Genomic DNA, 20,087 nt, shown 5'->3' on the forward strand with positions numbered 1-20,087 from the left:
CTGTCTGTGCAGCAATGCTTCTGGCTAGACCGTGATGTCCATTTTATATAGATAAGGGTGTCAACTGAGTTCTGGTGCTAAATTAGTACAAACTGTGATTTTTTCCAGCTATAGTGCCTTCACGTGATGATGCAGTCAGAATAGGTACCAATCTTCCAAAAATATAGCTACCAATCTTTAAAAAAAATAAGTCAGGCAGATAACAACCATGCTCATGAAAAGTTACACAGTCAGACCAACATATTTGGTGGCGGACCAGACCTCTAATGACTACTCTAGATTAAACGACATATTGACAAGAGTATGCTTCATAAAGTTAAACAGACTGCGGACTCGAAAGCTGTGGCATAGGTAAGTGAATACTTCTGCTACCAACACCTTTGTATGAACATTTCCGCGATGGACTTGGCACCTGGTGTTACACATACCCTTTGACTGGAATGATGAGTCACTATAGTTGGCAACAGGTGACAGAAAAGAGTATGTATGTATGTATCCTGACCGATGTGAGTAGGAACCACTCCTACAGCACTTTAATACGTTGGAACAAAATAGAATTACTGTAGCATTGACTCCAAAGTTTTGACCAAAGGAAAAGTGACACAAAACAAAGGGTTTTAAATTTTGGTATCCTAATACTTTATTGTCAGCAAAAACATTAAAGGGCAAATTATGAGATCGTTTGTGATGCTGTTTGTCAAAAGAGCTTTAATGTGATTAGCAGAGGTCTGATTAATCGTTCTGGGGGAAATGTGTGGAACCTCGGATAGAGAATCCGCTTCTTCCCTGGGGCCATCTATTGAGAAGGACCTAAGTCGAAAGACACAGTGCTACCCTTGAGAAAGATGTACAGCTTTCCCAGAGACAGTGTCACCAGTCAAGAGGCTGCACTACCCCTTGAATGACTGAAGGACATGTTTTTGCCACCTATGCTTTTCTCCATCACTGACCAGCTCCACAACTATTCAAATAGTACCGCCATGAAGGAAAATTGAGTATGTCAAAGCTGCCTCACCGTACCCCATTGCAAAAGCTCCCTAAAACAAACCGAGGCTGCTCCACCTGTGACAATATACCGTATCGTGGCCAGTCAGTGGCCTCTGCTGTCTGAACGTCTCACATTTTGGACTTGACATAAATCTCACACTGCTTCAGCTGTTGCAATGGGCTATTTATTTGAACTTACGGGGACAGCTGATGGTGCCCTCATTTTCTCAGTGGGTCTTAATGTGGGCGTGCAATACGCCTGACGTTACCTTAGTGGATGACATATGAAGCCCGCCTAAGGTTGGGGCTGCTCGTGCTGCTCTAATGAGTCACAGCTTTGACTTATATTAAAGTGGAGGTTTTTACCAGCCATGTCTGAGAGGCGGCGAAGGCTTTACATCACATCGGATTGCTCCATCCTCCCTGGACATCGCCCCCCACTGGAAATGAACTGAAATGCACACAGACGTTGGACTCCCTGTGCATAAGGGGATGAGTCTAGAAGCTGAAAACATCGAAGGTATAGTTGAGCCAAAGAGGATAAGTGGTGCAGTATGGTTGCCAGCCTCGTACTCTATTTGAAGGAATATCACCTTCAGGCAAAAGGGCATCACACGGAGTGTACATGGCAAAGACCGCTTCCGCAGCAGGAAGATGAATGCTGATCAGTGGAGGTACACAATCATTGGATGTACAACAGCCACTGGAGCTACGGTCAGTGCAACCAATACTGGTGTCATAGAGGGGCAGCAGTTTTTAATTGGGGTCAGTGGAGTTAGAGCATAGTCACCAGGTGTAAAGCATGATCACTGCAAATATGGAAGAATGTTAGAAGTAAACCATTCCTCTGTGAACTGAAGGTGGTCTCCGTCGCAAGCCAGGAACACCAGCTGCCCAGCCTTGTCCATCTCCTTCAGCCCCAAGCGGTCCTGCAAGAAAAGATGTCAATCTCAGTGAAAACAAATGTATTGGCTACTCAGGATCCAAATGACCGGACAAGAACACGTGTTCTGCCAGTAATGCTACAATTTTATGTGTACTACAAAGTCAAATACATTGTTTTCTTGATTTTACCATGTAGTAGTTGGATCACAAATAGATCAGAATGTTTTCAAAACAATGTTAAGGATATAGACAGACCAAATGTATGCAAGCAAACCATGAGAGACATAAGGTGACCACAAAATATACTATGATTTTACACGATTTAAAAACTGTATGTGTTTATATAACATATAATGTAACCTTAGCTACAAATACTAATTTTCTGCACAGGACAGGAGGTTCACACTCCATAATGTAGACAAACAGGGTGGTTACTGTAAACAGGAGAGTAAAGCTCATAGGGAGAGTTAAATAACAAGGGAAGTGGCAGAACCAGTGTGTGACTGGGAATTCTTGTGGGGTGGTCCTGTATCAAGGTGGATGCAGAAGGAATAGAGCCTAGCAAATGTGATCTGAGATGTGGTATCATGTCACAGAGATCATAGCATGTTTTTTTGCATTTCATGCTTTCCAGCCTGCAAATGCTATTTGATGGCATGCGTGCTCCACTGAATGTATTATTTTTTGTCTCCAGGTATGTTGGATTGCCAAAATGGACTATCTTGTCAACAGTGAAACAGGTTTTGAATGTGATGCTGCTGGTGTTAAGTGGGAGCCCTAGGTCTGGTGTGAAATTGCTGTATTTGTGAAGACCTTTAATAAGGTTTGCCATGGCATGGAAGACAATATTCAGGAGTTATCACATAAGATCTGCTCCTGCAGTCGTGGTCCCTTCATGTGTGGGTCTCTCAGATAAAGTGGGTTCTCCCTGCTCCACTGCTATCTCCCTCCATGGCCGTCCTGGACCCTTGGACCCCTGTACGACCAAACAGCTATCAAAATAGCACAGCCACTCCACAGACACGGAGGAAGTCCTTTTTCACAATGCCCAGCTCCTTACATTTCCATCTAGTATGCCAAGTCTACAATATTCCCCTGGACCAGTTATTGACACATGGACAACTACTAGTGGCACTCTACTCACTTTGGGGAGTAATAGATGAAGAACCACCAACACACGCAGTAATATATACCCTGCATATCATGGGGGAAGGATGACCCCTTATCATTTGGTTCTATAAAGCGATCAGAGAACACACTGGGATCTCACTGACACACCTTTGATGCTTGTGGGAGGACGTGGTGAGACCTCTTCACAACACTGAATGGTCCAGAGCCCTGGAGTACCCCACAGACTGGTTCTAGAAATACTTAAAAAAAAAAAAAACACATCCAATAAATGATCCTCCACAGGGCTACCTCACAGCGCCCTGGCTAAATGGCATGTTCCCCAGGGCCAATCTCACCTACACTAGGTGTCAAGCCCATATGGTAGACCTCCAACGTATGCTCTGGTCATGCCAAGCATAGTTGGCTTCTAGTGCATCATGCACTCCTCACTGGCCACCGTCACAGAACTTACAATACTAAACCCCTGGGAGGCTAAAGCCCTTGGCATCTTTACTAGGAGGAAAAATCATAAAGTGAGGGCATGTTTTGCCAACCTTGCTTTTCTCCTGGCTAAGTGTCTCCTCAACATGCACTGGAGAGCCCCCACACCCTCCAATCATCCCCCAGTGGCACAACGCACTGCTCTGCTGGTGCAGGCCCAAGGTTCACGCTACACTGGGAAGAGGCCAGACGAATATGCCAGCACCCCATAGCACCATATTGGGACACTATGCTTATGCAGTTCAAAGAACTGACAGAGTCAGACCCCCCTCCTTACACTTCCCTAATTTCCACAACCCCCAAGGCTTTCTACACCACCAAGCCCAGTAGCGATCCCAGACCTAGACCCCACCTGACCCGGTTCTATGGAAAACCATTAAGGTTCATCTACTAACGATCCCTTTTATTCACTAACTGGGTCTGCTGAACTAAGTGTTTCAATAAATAGCACTTACCATGCAAGAGACACAAAGTTGTAGGTGTACAAGTTATCAAAGGGAGACCCCTTCGAATTTAGATTTCATGTTGAGGTGCTATAACAAATTTTTTCTTCCATCCTTTGAATAATGTATAACAATTATTGTTGTAAATAAATACCGGCTTTCAACTCAGAGAGGCTAGAGTGGTGGATCAATGCATGCACGTCCAGCAAGCTATGTACATCATCTGGGTAATCACAAAATACCAGAATATCGAAGAAGCAAACAGTCTACAACGTGTTCATAAATCAAGCATCTTTCAAACATCAGAGCAACTTCCCTTTCTGCATTGCCTTCTTGCTAAACGTCCCCATATTTCGTAAACCTTTTGTTATTGGTAAAACCCTCCGATACATTAGCTGTAATTCCCACACGCTTATACCTCACAGTTCAAGAGGCCTTCTAAGGCATACTAACCGGCTAACCTTGGAACCCAGCAGCCTGGTTTCTAATTCCATCTTATCTTGGCCAAAAATAGTGCGATTATGGGCAAATTATTTCACCTCTAAGTGCCTCAAATTGTACATATGTGTAATGTAAACATGTATAAAGTAAACATCAATTTCCAGGATTCTGTTACAGTTCTGATTCTATGGTCATTGTTTTCATTCAGATCCTGGTTTCTGTACACTAATCACTGCTAAGCTCCCTCTAGAATCCCCAAATACCATTCAACTGTAGGTTAGAAATGATCCCTTCGCAGTCACAATAAAATGCTCTTTCTGCACCCTGCTCTTCAGAGGCTTGCAGTATATATAATTTCTAAAGCGAATAAAATTAAATCTAGGCACGCCCATTTCCAATCTTAACCCCTTAGCATTGGGAGGGTCTGGGAAAGATCCCAGATTTCGACTCAAGACTGTCTCAGACAACCCTTACTCGTGAACTGCTAACTGTACCATTGTTAAGAACCTTAAGATGAGCTCACTTAAGAGTGGCTAAGACTGGTTAATCAACTTATTCTCTGCTTTCCCAACTCCCTACACTCCCCGCTGTCCAATATGTGTAGCAGCACGTAAGATTATATAAATAAATAAAAACCTGAGGAAAAGACCAGGTCTCTTTCATTAGGCAATCAATGTTGAAAATTACACTCTAAAAAAAAGTGTTTTTAAGCACTGCATGAGCTATGATGGGAAAAGAAAATTAGATAAACTATGTGCTAATCACATTCGAAAGCAGATCATTCCAACACCAAGCGTAAAAGGGCTTCCATATGAAGGAAAGTCCTCTTCAAGTTGAGGTTCCTTTAGCTTCTTTAAGTAGATATAACTTCAGAGTACCGTGCTACCATCTACAAATTGACACAGAATTCTGCTGCTCACCTAGGTTTTGCATATGTGGGATCTATTTGATTTGTCAATGTTTGTTTACATGTTGCACAACAGAGGGGCTGCTGTGCAAGATGGCTTTAAGTAAAAAAAAAAATAAAAAAAAAGAAATGAAAGCACTATGACGCAGCCAGTATTAGCTTGTTTTTCTTTCCCAAATTTAAAACCATGCTGCAAAGAAGCCCACGCTGCTCTGTGTTAAGAAGTACTCCTCATCCTTTGAAGTTTCTTTAAAAGTTTTATTGCAGAACACAACCTACCGTAGGTCTCCTCCAAGATCCCAGAGTCAACTGGCTTTCTTGGAACACTTGCTGCCTTATAGTCTAGAACAGTGGTTCCCAACCTGTGGTCCGGGGACCCCTGGGGGTCCGCGAAGCCTTCTCAGGGGGTCCGCGACTGCTTACAAAATGAAAAAATATTAACAAATATTGAAAAATTAGGTCTCCTGCCTCCAGTAATAACTCAGTGGGGGTCCCCGGATTCCAATGATGATTCAGTGGGGGTCCCTGAGTTCCATTAGTGATAAAGTGGGGGTCCACATAAGTCAAAAGGTTGGGAACCACTGGTCTAGAACCATACACGTTTACATCATAACACTCTGCAATATGTCTCAAAACAGCATGGGGGTTGGGAGGGGTCAAGCAGCAAGAGGAGTGGGTGTGGCGAGAAACAAATGGTAGGAAGAGGGAGGCTGGGTTAGTAAGAAACAGGGGGGAGGAAAAAAAAACAACAGAGCGTGGGAACGGGGAAGAAAGACAAGGTAGTTTTGACACAATGGAGAGTGGGTGGAAGGATGAAATACAACAGAGCGGGAAATGGAGGGCTGGAGGATGATGAAAAATAATGGAGAGGGGGAGGAGGGCAGGGGATGAGTGAAAAAGAATTGAGGGCATGACTGACTGAAACAAAACGCAGGGAGGAAGGAGGATGCAAAAGAACGAGAAGAGGGTGAAAAGGAGCAAGAGTGAGAGGAGGGCAGGGTGAAGGAGAGGGACTGCAAAGACATTCACTCTCTAACAGTGCATGCCAAAGGGGAAAAAAGTAGAGTATCAGCATCGAAAGAAGAAGGTGAAGGCTCCAAAAGAAAGAGGTACTTGGTCTGTGCTCCGCATAAAACAGAAACACACGAGGTAGTATAAAGAGAGACAGGAATTCACATGCAATAACCAATAGAAAGCAAAGAAATGAGAGTGAGCAAGCTAACAACTGGTAAGTAATGTGCGAGCTGTAAGCCCCTTTTCATTTTTTTATTTTTTTATTTACAAGAGGTTTTGCAAGCACACAGCAATAGCTCCCAAACCCATCAAAAGTTTATCATCCAGGAAAGGTTTTATGAGAGCATGGAAGCGTACTTTTAACAAATATCATCACTGTTGTCTCATACTGGCCTAAGGAGGCAGTTTTCCCAATAGGCTTATCCCCTATTCAATGTCTTTTCACAGCTGTTGTTCTCCTGGTCTGTTGTTAAGACTAGTGGTTTGTTGGCCAGCCCATTTCGGCAGAAACTATGGTTTTCATGGATCACTGGCTAATCAATTTCACTAGCAGACCATTTTTCTGGTAGCCACAGTAGGCCGTCCCACATGGCAACGAGCCAGAGGGGTTTTGCTGTCTGGTGGCAATTCTCACTCCTTGTTAGAAATGCAGTCTCTAGTTGGCAGTCGGTGTGCACACTGTCCAAGTAGGGACCCTCACTCTAGTCAGGATAAGGGAGATACCCGCTCAGATAGCCCCTGCTCACCCCCTTGGTAGCTTGGCACGAGCAGTCAGACTTATCTCAGAAGCAATGTGTAAGGTATTTGCACATAACACACAGTAACACAGTGAAAACACTACAAAAGGACACCACAATAGTTTTAGAAAAATAGGTAATATTTATCTATATAAATCAAGACCAAATATGATAAAAATCCAACATACAGTAATTAAAATATGAATTCTGCAAGATTTATCTTAAAGATACAGTTACTTGAAGTTGATAGCTCCGCCTGGGGCTATCATGACGTCGTAAGCAACAAAACCAACAGTTCAGGCCAGCCGCGGCATCGCAGGCCAGCTACGGTGTCGGGAAGACCCGCAAACTGTACCTTTGGAATTGCAGGGCATTGTGATCTTCGCAGTGAGCTCTGGAGAGCTGCGTCGGTTCCGGAGTCACTACGGGGGTTGTCGGGCCTTGTGGATTGAACTCCGGGCTGATGAAGTCAGGAGTACTGGCGTGGATGGCGTCGGGGCTGCGGTGCGAAGCGGGGCGATGCGACATACGGTGCCCACAGGCCACGGTGCAGGCAGTGGCTCGGTGACGGCGTCCAGTGGCGTAGGTGAGACCAGGGCTGCGGTGTGAAGCGGGGCAGTGTGATGTGTGGTGTCAACAGGTCACGGTACAGGCAGCAGCGGCGTCGTTGCTGAAGCGCTGTCGTTGGTAGGCCCAAGCCAGCGGTATGCGACAGACGGTGCTTAGAGACCCTCACGAGCGGTGTCCTCAGGCCACGGTGCAGGCAGAGATGCCTGGTGACAACACTGGAGTCGATGATGCTGGCGTCTGTTGACCCGGGCTATGGTGCGGGATGGGACGGTGCTTTGTGTACCTCACGAGCAGTGTCCACAGGCCACGGTGCAGGCAGCGGCACCGGTGTCAGCACAAGCGGTGGTGTCAGGGATGCCCAGACGTGAGCAAGCGATGCTGGAGTGCGAGGCCCACAGGTCGCAGTGCGAGCAGCAGCTCTGTGAAGTGGTCCGGTGACAGTGTCAAGAGACTAGGGTCGTGATGCGAAGGGCAGTGCAACTCCGTGTGGCATCGGCAGGTCACAGTGCAGGCCAGCGGCATCGTTGGTGGAGTCGCAGTGGTATCTCCTCTTGAACAGCACAAAACACACAGTTCCCAGAGCTGCAGGTCAAGGAAAGTGAAGTCTTTGGTGTCCCTTAGACTTCCAATAGCAGGCAAGTTCTACTCCAAGCCATTGGAGAACTTTCTCAAGCAGGACACGCAGCAAAGTTCACCCTTTGCACTCTTTTCATGCAGAAGCAGCAATTGCAGGCCAGTCCAGCAAACCAACACTGCATAGGGACTGAACTCCTCCTCCAGCTTTTCAGCTCTTCTCCTGGGCAGAGGTTCCTCTTGATTCCAGAAAGATTCTAAAAGTCTGGGGTTTTGGGTCTTCTTCTTATACCTCTTTCTTCCTTTGAAGTTGGCAAACTTCAAAGCAAAGTCTCAAGTGTTTGCAAGATCCTTCTTTGTCCAGGCCAGGACCCTGACGCACCCCAGAGGGTTGGAGACTGCATTGTGTGAGGGCAGGCACAGTCCTTTCAGGTTTAAGTGAACACTCCTCCCTCCACTCTAGCTCAGTTGGCCCATTAGGATATGCAGGCTACACCCCATACCCGTTTGTGTCACTGTCTAGAGCAGAGGTCTTCAAACTGGGGGGCGGGCCCCCCTAGGGGGGCCTGAAGTGATCCCAGGGGGGCCCCAGACTCCGACCAAAATAAATATTATACAGATAACAGGCCTTTGTTTTAAGCAGAAGCATGTTATTGAAGTTTTTTAAAAAGGTAACAGTACTTAACTGCAATGTTTAAATAGGTTTAGACATATTTAAACATTGCCATGTTTATAAAATAATTGTGAAAAATTCTGAGGGGGGCCCAATGATTTTTATTTTTCAATTGAGGGGGCGCGGCATTAAAAAGTTTGGAGACCTCTGGTCTAGAGGGAACTTACAACAGCCCAACTGTCAAACTAAACCAGATGGGGATTCCACAAACAGGCAGAGTCCAGAGAAGGTTTAAGAAAGAAAATGCCTACTTTCTAAAAGTGCCATTTTCAAACTCACAATCTAAAAAACAACTTCACTAAAAGATGTATTTTTCAATTGTGAGTTCAGAGACCCCAAACAGCATATTTCTATCTGCCCTCAAAGGGAATCTGTGCTTTAAAGTTTAAAGCGAAACCCAAATTTGGCAGATTTGCACTGTTAGAACATGTAAAACACACCAGTACATGTCCTACCTTTCAAATACACTGCACCCTGCCCTGGGGATACCTAGGGCCTACCTTAGGGGTGCCTGACACGTACAAAAAGGGAAGTTTTGGGCCTGGCAAGTGGGTACACTTGCCAGGTCGAATTGGCAGTTTAAAACTGCACACACAGACACTGCAATGGCAGGTCTGAGCCATGGTTACAAGGCACTCATGTGAGTGGCACAATTAGTGCTGCGGGTCCACTAGTAGCATTTGATTTACAGGCCATGGGCACCTCCAGTGCACTTTACTAGGGGCTTACCAGTAAATCATGTATAAACCAATCAACAGTACGATTTACATAGGGAGCACTTGCACCTTAGCACTGATTAGCAGTGGTAAAGTGCGCAGGGACAATAAACCAACAAAAACAGACCTAAAGAACTAGGCAGAAGAAGGCAAAATGTCTGGGGATAACCCTGCAAAAAGGGCGATTTCCAAAACTCCTCATCATGATGGGCCTCCTCTGGTGTTGCATGCCAGAGGCTGATGCATCCTTACACCATGCTCCGTCATGAGGTTGAGACGGCAACCCAAAAACTGTGTCCTCTGGACTATCGTTTACACTCGGACACCTTACCTCACGGACCCGGATCATTCTAATAACAAAAATATTTTTCTGTTACTTTGCCACTTTACTTTCATTATTTTGGATTCATCAAAAACATGTTTTTCAATAGAAGTTCATTAAACATAAATAATGTCATGGCTGATGCCTTCTCATATTATGTTCAGGTTAAAAATGTCTCACCGAGACCTTGCCCTTTAACTCTCCCGACATTCTTGGAGCAGCCACTTCCTTTTGCTACACCAAGATGCCTCTTGAATACAGACTTACAACATTCCCAATAATACTCGAGAGATTCTCACAGTATGGAATAGCAACAACATGTAAAACATTTTTTGTGAACCTGGGCACGAACACTAAACTGACTCACGGAGAGGCAAAAGATGGAAACCAGCAGGAAAACCCAAGAGATGTGCCTGTACTAAACTGTCAATTGTACGTCTTAGGGTTTAGTAGATCAATCAGTTGGAATGTTGTAATGGCAATAGCAATACACAGCCTTGTGTTAAAATTTCAGGCAGATCAACAACCTCTTTTAGAATGTTTCTTATTAATGACGTCCTTTACAACTATGGCACCTCTGGATTGACAAAAAAAATGGAACTCTCATTTGTGGTTATGACAGAATGTTAGAACTTCAAGTGTGTGTCTCATTTGTGCACTCGTGTGCTGGGAGCCTTGGTAGTAACCAGTCGTATAAGGAAGAGTAAATAGCTACAGTCAGCTCCTGGAATGATGCGCTACTTCCAAGGTGCACTTAGTGTACAATCCGGGTACTTGGTGTAAACTAACTGGATGGTTAGTGAGGTGGACATTGTGTGTAACTTGGAGATCACGAGTATGAATACTGGCAAGGTCAACTCAGCTTTTTATTCTTCTGATGTCACTATATTAAGTACCATTGAACAGGTAACTGTTAAACAAGCTATTAATAACAGTCCTCAGAACAGCAAAGCTGCTGTATGGGGTACTATGTAAAAACTGATATATTGTGAATGGCAACATCTTGGTTTGGTATTGCTTCCTTGATAAAGAAGGGTATTTCCTGTGACAGTGGTGCCTTGAATCACAGAAACGCAAGCATTTTAAGTTTGTCAGCCACAGAAAAGGTCCTTCTTCTAGCGCATGATTAAACTGGGTAGGCTCAGCGTATAGATGTTTGCATGCTCCTACATTTATCAGCAGGTCTAGAACAGGCACTGTGCTTTTTTTTTTCTTTTGAAGAATTAATGGTTGAATATGCATGAACATAACCTTGGTTTTGCTGAATCCATAGCAAAAGTGTTCTTGCCCCTTTTTTAGTACACAAGTATCGACTTCTTACAGCAGCTGTACATACAAAATATGAGTATCTACTAGTACTAAAAGGAGGAAAATGAGTCAGTGAATGAATGGCTGAGCTTGAAATTCCACAGAGATTGAAAATATGAACAGCAATTCTGCAACTTTCACAAACAAAACTTGAAGTAAGCGCACTCCTTCCAGTATTTGGCTTGGCCCAGGAAGCTGGTGCCACTGGAAAGGGAACTGTTGAAAAGGAGGACTGTGGCTGCTGCGGAACTAAAGCTGTTACACATTCCACTGAGCACGGTGTGCCTACGGAGGCTTGCAAGAATCATGGGACACCTGGAGGTGATCAGTGCTGGTCTTCACACACAACAATGTAAACTCTAGCAGATTAGCTCTGCACACCCCTTCTACCAGCAACCCTTCCTGAACACAGACAACACCAGTGTGTGCTCACCAGAGGCGAATGAATAGCCTCAAGTGGAATTCTGGGAATCTCAGGAAGTGCCGTTTCCACCTTTGCAGCGCATCGTAGCTCAGCACAAGGCATCTGGCTGCACAGTATCTACAATTGCATCAACTAGGTTTGAAATTTCAGTTCCTGGTCTTCTTGTAGCTCAGCACAGAGCATTATGGAAGATGTAGTGCATGTCGTGTCGTGTACATGCCCATGCAAGTGACAAAAGTTAATGCAAAAAAGCCTACTTCAATAAACCAATAGCAAGTGGGATTTATTTAATTTATTTTATTTTATTTTTTAGGGTAAAAGATTATCCACTTAACATGTAGAACGAAACCCAACTCTTCTAAGCATCAACCATCGAATAATAATCAAAACAATTATTGTAATAAATCCCTAGTTTTATTAATTAAAATTGAATTAATAAACCAGTATTTCAGTTCTTAGAAAAATTAGACATAATTCAATAAAAAAACACATTTATTAACAAACATAACTACCCCCTGGATTTCAGTTACACCTTCATCAGGACCAAGCACACATACAAATGATGCAAAATAATAACAGACGTATCCCTTGACAGATTTGCTAAATGGTCAATAGTCCTTAAACCCATTAGTAAAAAAAAAAAAAGAAGGGGCTTCTCATTATTTCACCATGGGGCTATCAAGGCTCCTTGGGAAACAGGACATGCCAAATCTGTACTTTAGGTCACCAGGGCAGGCACATAAACAAATAAGCCAGGAGGAATAGGCTGCGATTCTGAGATTTAAAAAAACGTTTTAATTACATGCTGAAAATCAGCCAAGAGCAGCTACATAGGTGTTGGGAGGGGCCAACAGAGGTCCCCCATAAAGCTGTATCACCCAGTGAGATTAGAGGAGTATGCAGGTACCCTGACAGCGAAAAACTAAGCGGCCAGCACAGAGTCTGCTGTTGCCCACACAAGGAGGAAATAACTAATTTTGTCTTCTTGACATTTGAAATATGTGTCTACAGCAGAGGACTTGTTTTTAACTAAGGGACTTGATTGTTGGTTTTAGTAATTTCACATGGTCTGAGCGCTGGTCTGATTGTGTTAGCTTTGTTTGCGATTCTTATTTATGTTTGTTAATATATGTTTGCATTTTTATTCACTCGTGTCTGTTTTTATAATAACTGATATATTGGTTTATTAATTACATTTGAATGAATAAAACTATGAATATATTAAAATATTTATTTTGATTATTAGTTGATAGTTGGTGCTTGGAAAAGTTAGGTGTTTTGTTCAACATAATGAAAAAAGTCTTCTGAGAAGTAATAGCTCAGATTTACCTACTTTCGCCACAGGTACCAGACCCTGATGACTTGCTGACCACAGCCACAAACCCCGACAGTCCTGTTTTCCCTGGGAAAAACTTCGATTTTTTGTTTTCTTCGGATCATTCATACCCCTTTTGGTCCAATCCTTTCCGTCTCTTTCTCAAAGCTCTTGGGATGAGAGCTGCCAAAATCGGAAGTGCAGTATTCAGCAGATATTGCATAGTTCTCATAACAACAGAGATTTAAATGTCATGTTTCCATAACCTAAACTAGCTGACCGCTCAAAAGAGAACACAATAACAGGCACTGTTAAAAGTCAATCGGTTTTTTGTTTCTTAAACATATTTGCAAAAACCTTGTTTCTGGCTATTTGTTATGGGGTGGGTTTGGCATAAGGTGAGACTTTGTGCGGATTGTTCCCAGGTGTCCTAGAAAAAAACAACATATTGAAGCAACCCTTTGGGCTACAATAGTAAGAAGGTTTGAAAAGGGCCCTTTTGTTGAACAGGTTACAGTAGCACAGTAAAGTTGTATCCTCAAATGAGTTTTTTGTAAAGACATCAGAAGAGAGGTTTGTTTTGCATAAATAACAAAATATCGCACATTACATCCAAGCTATTGCTAGCCATGGAAAAGCACTAAAAGCCAATATGTGGGGTGACCCGAAGCCCACTCCCTCTGTACTACTTCTTTTGTGTACTTTATTAAAATGTCGGTAACCACGAGGTCTCCTAAAGGGCTTTCTGCCGTGAGATCTTCAAATACTATAGTGATAATACATGTGATCTAATAGATAATCTCACTATCACCTCACTACTAGCACTCAGCTATGATTTTGAGCTGCTGGCCATGAGGGAAAGACTGCATCCTGCTCTTGCTCCCAACCACCCCATCTTCAATCCGCCAGTGCAAATTTGTAATGGACTGCTCCTGGCAGAATGTAAATGTTTCTGAATGTGCACTGTTGCCTGTAGTTTACTGGAAGAATTGACCCCTGTTTTAGAACAGTATATGCTAAGTGTTTTTGTATATTTGTTCCTGATAGGTGACTAGTTTCCAGTCCCTTCTGGCTGATTAGACATGAGCCTTTCTCTTTACCACTTCTTCTGTCCTAGGCCATCACTGCTGTCCCTTTCCCCTGCAGAACCCCGAGCACACTGAACCTCTCCTCCCAGGCTGTGCAGGTAAAGAGTATACGGATTAAGGGTGACATCCTATAGCAACTTTCTAGTTTGGACGACGTAGGGAATAGGGTCGGAATCTGCCTGTCACTCCTCTTGCCCCTTCTTCGAACCTGTTATCCTGCCCTTGCCTCCCTTTTCTAAAACTTACTTAGCCAGATTCCTTCCACGGGTGACACTTTGATTTCTTTCCATCTCTCAGCTCCTAATTTTCACCCCTAAAGGCTTGCTTCTGGATGCTCTCAATAGACTCTTTTCAGAGTTGACTGGGGATCGGCTTAGGTTGCACCTTTAGCACTTCTGTGTGGATGTGCCTACCGGCATTGGAGTGTTGTACAAGGTCAAAGGCAAAGACATGGTCAACATGTAATAGGAGAGGTAGCTGCTTAGCGGATTTTTACTGCATCATGTAGTCTTTTTAAAATAACTGAGCTTCCACCACTTCCCTGAACTGGGGATGTCTTCTGGGTGGCCTCTTCAGTACCTTTACTGAAGTGCCTGAGGATCTCGATGGGTAATGCTTTTCAGCGCTTCCGACTGGTCCTTAGTATTACATATAGTGCTGAATTTCTTTACAACCTCAAGGTCACATCACCACCACATGGGATAGCACACCACCCATACTACTGCCCTTTTATCGAGTATGTCGAATAAATGCTGTGACGTGAGCACTCTATTTCCTCTCACATCCATCCATTAAACATTGCTCCCATACTAGTACCTTAAAGTGCGCCATAACATAAGTGGACCACGTGGCAGGAACGTATGTACCTCGACCAACTAACTACTTCTACAAAGGCCATTCTACACCTCACACCTTATACCTCTGTCTGTAATCGCTTTGGACCATTTAAGTAACACAGTGCCACCCTAGTTACAGACGTGGGCTTGTACATGCCCAACGAAACAGCATTCTTCAATAAGAACATGTAACTCTGTGTTAAAACCGAAAATCACAGAGCTGTTGATTCCAAGTCTCAAAGTAGTTGAAGACAAAGAACTGTAAACGTGGCAAGATGACTCCTATAGAAGGTCCATTCGACGACAGCTGAGACTGTCTGCTTTGAAATAATTGGATTCGACCACTAGAGGGCAGAGTTGCATAAAGCATGTTAGTCTGTAACATTCATTCTACTAGACTTCAGTGACCAACAATATTCAGTGTCTCGCCGTGAGCCAGAATCAGACTCCACAACTAACTCATGCACGAACATAGGCTCAGGATTTAAACAAAAACAGAAGACAACTTTTACTTGAGGTCTCAGCAGAGACACCACCCTCACTGACCATCACACACTTAGGGGGTTATTACAACTTTGGAGGAGGTGTTAATCCGTCCCAAAAGTGACGGCAAAGTGACGGATATACCACCAGCCGTATTACGAGTCCATTATATCCTATGGAACTCGTAATACGGCTGGTGGTATATCCGTCACTTTACCGTCACTTTTGGGACGGATTAACAACTCCTCCAAAGTTGTAATAACCCCCAAAGTGACCAAAATACGCTTTGGATCTAAGCGACACACTCACTGGCCAAAATGCACTCCGGATCTAGGCGATCAACATGTAATGGAGATCCCACAACTACTTGTGGGGAATGCGTGCACCCCAAAGCGTATTCAGAATGCAAACCCGCTCCACCCTGCCTTAGAGCAGACAATCCCATGGGGCACGTCTGTCCGCAGAGCAGCCTGCCCTGCGCTGGACAGGCCTCGTCCCACACCAGAATACGGGTGGTTATGGTTATCCACACCCTGTGCCCAAGGAAGGAGTACTGAAATGTCTTGAATAGCGATACTTCACCAGGCTTCAGTGCGCTAGAATTCGCTGCGGGACACTTGCCTCTGTGTACACGGAGCTCTCCTGTAGAGTCACAATATCCTTGGCTTGTCCTGGTTTGTAGAAGCCGAACCACTGTAAGGAAGAAACAAAAACACAGCTGAAGGGCAGTCTATGGGGACTGGTCACAGCCTGTGTAGGTGTGCGGGCTGGGCTGGAGGGAGGAGGGTGAAAGGCGATGGGCCCTGAGGTAAGCTCTGCAAAAACATCGGATCTTCCGGGAAGGAGCAGAGGTGGCTAGCGCGGGCAGGGCTTAAAGTGGCATTGCAATACATGCAGGTGCTAATGAAACTGAGGTGGGCTAAAGGCAGGGCGGGATGATACAACGACATGTCTGCAGTGTGTCCAGTGTTCATTATGCCCTTGTTAATATCACGTTTCACATGTGCGCAGCTTCCTTCTATACATGTGGCACAGCACATTTATAGTCGATTAATACCCAGCTGAAGTATGTACTTTTAAGGAACAGGTCAAGGCGGACTATCCACTCTATGCCATGGACGCTCAGTAGAAACGTCCCAGGTTTAGAGGGGCACGGTGTGAAGAATTCGGTTTGCATTGGTCATGGCCAAATGCTGTTTGATCTTGGGCCTTCGTTGTGTGACCCTGGACCACCAGCAATTGGCTCTTTGTGAGCACTGTGTGAGCTTAAACCGCTGTTGCCTGGTTCTGCGCCAGTGCCGAGTAATATCGGGTTAGTACCCGGCAGTATCGGGCCAACAGTGCTCTACCTACTGCGACTTGATTCAGTGCTGTGTCTCCTTGGCTCGACACTGTGTGACATTTTAAGCTTCTGGGTGCCTGGCATACTTTCTATATTCTATACTGGGCACAACACTCATACAAATATGTGCACACGCCCAGTGACGCAACCGTGCGTACACAGATACTTCATTTAAAAAACGTTCCACGGGCTTCCCAATTCTCTTTCTCTCCTTCCTCTGCAATAGAGACACACGCGCGCGCACGCAGGCAGGGGCACACACACACAATTTTCTACTCCTGCTTAGCTGGATTTCGTTCAAGGTAGCAGGGTAAACCCACGGACAGTGCGAATGTGCATGGCCACCGAAGGCCACGGAGCAGCAGCTCAGTACACGGCTACACTGATGGTTGGCCGTCAGATGGCACCCACATAAGCTCCACTGACAGCAGCAGCACCACAGAGCAGGACGATCATGAGTGCCGATGCCATCCTCGACAATGGGGATAAGAAGCGCCGGTACTCGGTACCTGAGAGCACTGTCCCATTTAAAGCACTGAACATGGGGCAGAAGGCAAGGAGAGGAGTGGTGTGGGAACACTTGACAGAGCCAGAATATGCGAACTTTGCCCCAGTAATGAGAACCCCCTGCAGGTTGTGAAGAGTAGCCCTTGAGTCTCCCATGCCTCACAGTTATTCATTGGCCCTGGGCTGAATAGGAGCCCCAAGTAGGGTTGCCTTCAGGAAGGGCTGGCCTGGTAGTTCCTGGTTTTTCTGCAGGTTTGACAGGTTGCTATTTCCAATCAGGAACGGAGGCTATCCCACCATCTGCCACCCTTTTCACCCGCCTTCAATCACCTCAGACTCTGGGGGCATCACCATGGTATCCTTCAGAAATTTCACCATCACAAACTTCTTGAGTGACATCAGGTTTTTCTTGTAGCTCTCGTTGACGTACTAGGGAAGAAACCACAGAATATTACAACAGGAGCAGAAAATATGAGAAAAAAAAACAACAGCCAGTCCCAATGGCCTGTGTCTCAACCTACTCTAAGCAGTCGCCACATAGTGGGGTCATTAGTGGGACTGTATCACTCACATTATGGCAAGGCCCCACAGCAGCAGGAGGTCTCTCAGCACATGAACCCTCAACCTAATCTGAAACCGCCTAGAGCGAGTCCAACCTCCAAGAGTGCACCATACCAATCTTGTGTGCTCCAGATGATATTAGGTTTATTCTCAGTGCCAGCCCCCAACTCTCACTCTATCCTGGAAACACAAAGCATCAGGCTGGCACTCTCAGCAGAGGCCGTGGGTTCGCCCTGACAGCCTACAGCTCCTTTGGCTTCTGTCAGTTTTACCCTGAGTGCCTACGAGGCGGTGGAGTCACTAACAGCATCTCCAACCCTACCTTTCTGCACCTGGAGGCAGCAGCATCACCTTGAATGTCTACATGTGACTCTCAATCTGGGGCCCTGTAAAGAGCAGCATGGGTACTCCGCACCTGCATTTACCCTATCCTCATGGCTGCATCTCCCAAACAATCTCGGGTCCCGCAATCAGCATCAGCGCCTCCCTTTCACAGGTCACTGCAAAAGACAGTAGGATGGCCTGCTGTGCAAGCCTCTCTCACCTCATCTAGTGATCCCAGGGGGGCTCACCATACGCGCCTGCCTCCAAGTATGATAAAGCCATAGTAGGCAATGGGTTAACCCCCAAGATCTGCATCTCAAAGACTATCCTACCACAGAGGTTAATGCTCAGCAAGTCTCTCTGCCTACCCCGCTCCTGCCGTAGTCTCACTATTAACACATGCATGGCTTACCCTTTCCTGGTTGAGATCGGCCAAGAAGATGCTGTTGTTGCGATATTCTTCCTCGTTCAGCGGGTCATGCCAATATTCTGCCTGCACCAGACTGAAGAAAGGTCAAAGATCAAGGCATCATTCCAGGTCTTGTGCAAATCTTGTGCTTGTGAAATGAGCACCAGTAGGTAACTGGATGCTGAAGTGTTATATCCACCTTAACAGGTGAGAGCCTCCCACTTCAGGAGGAATATCCACTGAAAGGTCCCCCCACACACACACACACACCCCAGGAGGAGATAGGAAAGGCCTGAATGCAGAAAATACAGTATCTCACACCCTCAGACAAACATCGTGCCCATGCTATGTAAGCGGAGCTCCATGATAAAGGAAAGAGATGCAACTGCTAACGAACCAATGAAGTGGGCAGAAGACAACTTTCAGACACTTTGAAATATGATCAGTCCACGGAACGAATCAAAAAGGAAAAGCTGGGTTGTGCCAGCACAGCAGAACCAACAAGAAAAACAAGAACAAACGGAAGGTCCCTCTCCACTCCCACATTTAAGTTATGAGCCTCCTGTCCTCTCATCTTGGTGTTCTCAACTGCTCCTCCAGCCACAGCCACCTTGTGGTGGGATGACAGGAGGACCTACACTGCATCATCAGTCCTGGAGAAAATTGTTCAGGGATACTAAAAGAACGTTTTCCAACCTGAATGGCTTAGCCAAATGCATAACAATCTTCCTTTAGTCCTTTATTTTTCTCACCACTTAAAATGGAGGTTATGACCTGCTTTGGTTTGTAGCAACAGGAGCTGCACCTACTTGAATAAAAAAACGTTATCTATCAAACATTATGCAGCTACATGGAATGAGGCCTATACTACATTTAATACCTGAAAATGGGTCCTTTCTGACCCAGAACACAAGCAACTCAAGACTGGTTTTAGCAGTTTGGGCTGGACTATTACCACTAAGCAGGACCAAGGCTGGATTGCACACGGCTGGGCCTAAACTCAGGTATTTTAGTGGGTAATAAAAAGATGCGTTGGAATGCTACCCCGACTGATTGCCAGTGGTTAGACTATTTGCACGCATTTCACCCATCACTTTTTTGGTGTATCAGGTGTACCGCCCGAAGAGGCCAAGTTTATGCCCAGACGTGGGTCCTGAGCCACTGGAACCAAGCTACACCCGGATGAAGAAGCTCAAATAAGCGAAACCAGCCTTGGGTTGCTTGGATTCTGGGTCACAGAGGGCCTGGTTTGGCACTGTGGGCTGGACAGTTCCAAATGGAGCAGGACCAATGCAGATTTGCATACAACTGGGTCTAATCTGAGGTGGCATGTTTGGCAACAAAAGAGATGGAATGTTAACCTAAGCGATTTACAGAGGCTATTTACAAGCACTCCTCCCATCACTTTTTATGTGTTTTATCTGTTAACATGCCTCACGTTCGGCAATAAACTGTTTAACTTGCTACAGGAAGTGAAGGAGTTGTGTGAAGTACTGTATAACAGCAGTAGAATATCAAAGACAGAGCATTTTCTCAAAACAGATTCTTTATGCATAACGCCACAAATTATAAATAAAAAATATATTAAAACTGGGTTTCAACTGTACTAAT

General features: G+C 45.0%; 1 protein-coding gene across 1 annotated transcript in view; it reads right to left on the bottom strand.

The window, feature by feature from the left end:
- Window positions 1–615: 615 nt before the first annotated feature.
- The window catches only part of PPT1 (palmitoyl-protein thioesterase 1), a 97,012-nt gene continuing 77,540 nt past the window's right edge, over window positions 616–20,087 (bottom strand). The window contains exons 6-9 of the mRNA XM_069223444.1: window positions 18,480–18,570; window positions 17,513–17,611; window positions 15,955–16,026; window positions 616–1,916 (exon numbers count right to left, since the gene is read on the bottom strand). Of these exons, the coding sequence (XP_069079545.1) occupies window positions 1,794–1,916; window positions 15,955–16,026; window positions 17,513–17,611; window positions 18,480–18,570 (385 nt within the window). The 3' untranslated portion in view covers window positions 616–1,793. The remainder of the gene's footprint in view (window positions 1,917–15,954; window positions 16,027–17,512; window positions 17,612–18,479; window positions 18,571–20,087) is intronic.

This window comes from Pleurodeles waltl, chromosome 3_1 (assembly GCF_031143425.1).
Source record: "Pleurodeles waltl isolate 20211129_DDA chromosome 3_1, aPleWal1.hap1.20221129, whole genome shotgun sequence".
NCBI classification, from domain to species: domain Eukaryota; kingdom Metazoa; phylum Chordata; class Amphibia; order Caudata; family Salamandridae; genus Pleurodeles; species Pleurodeles waltl.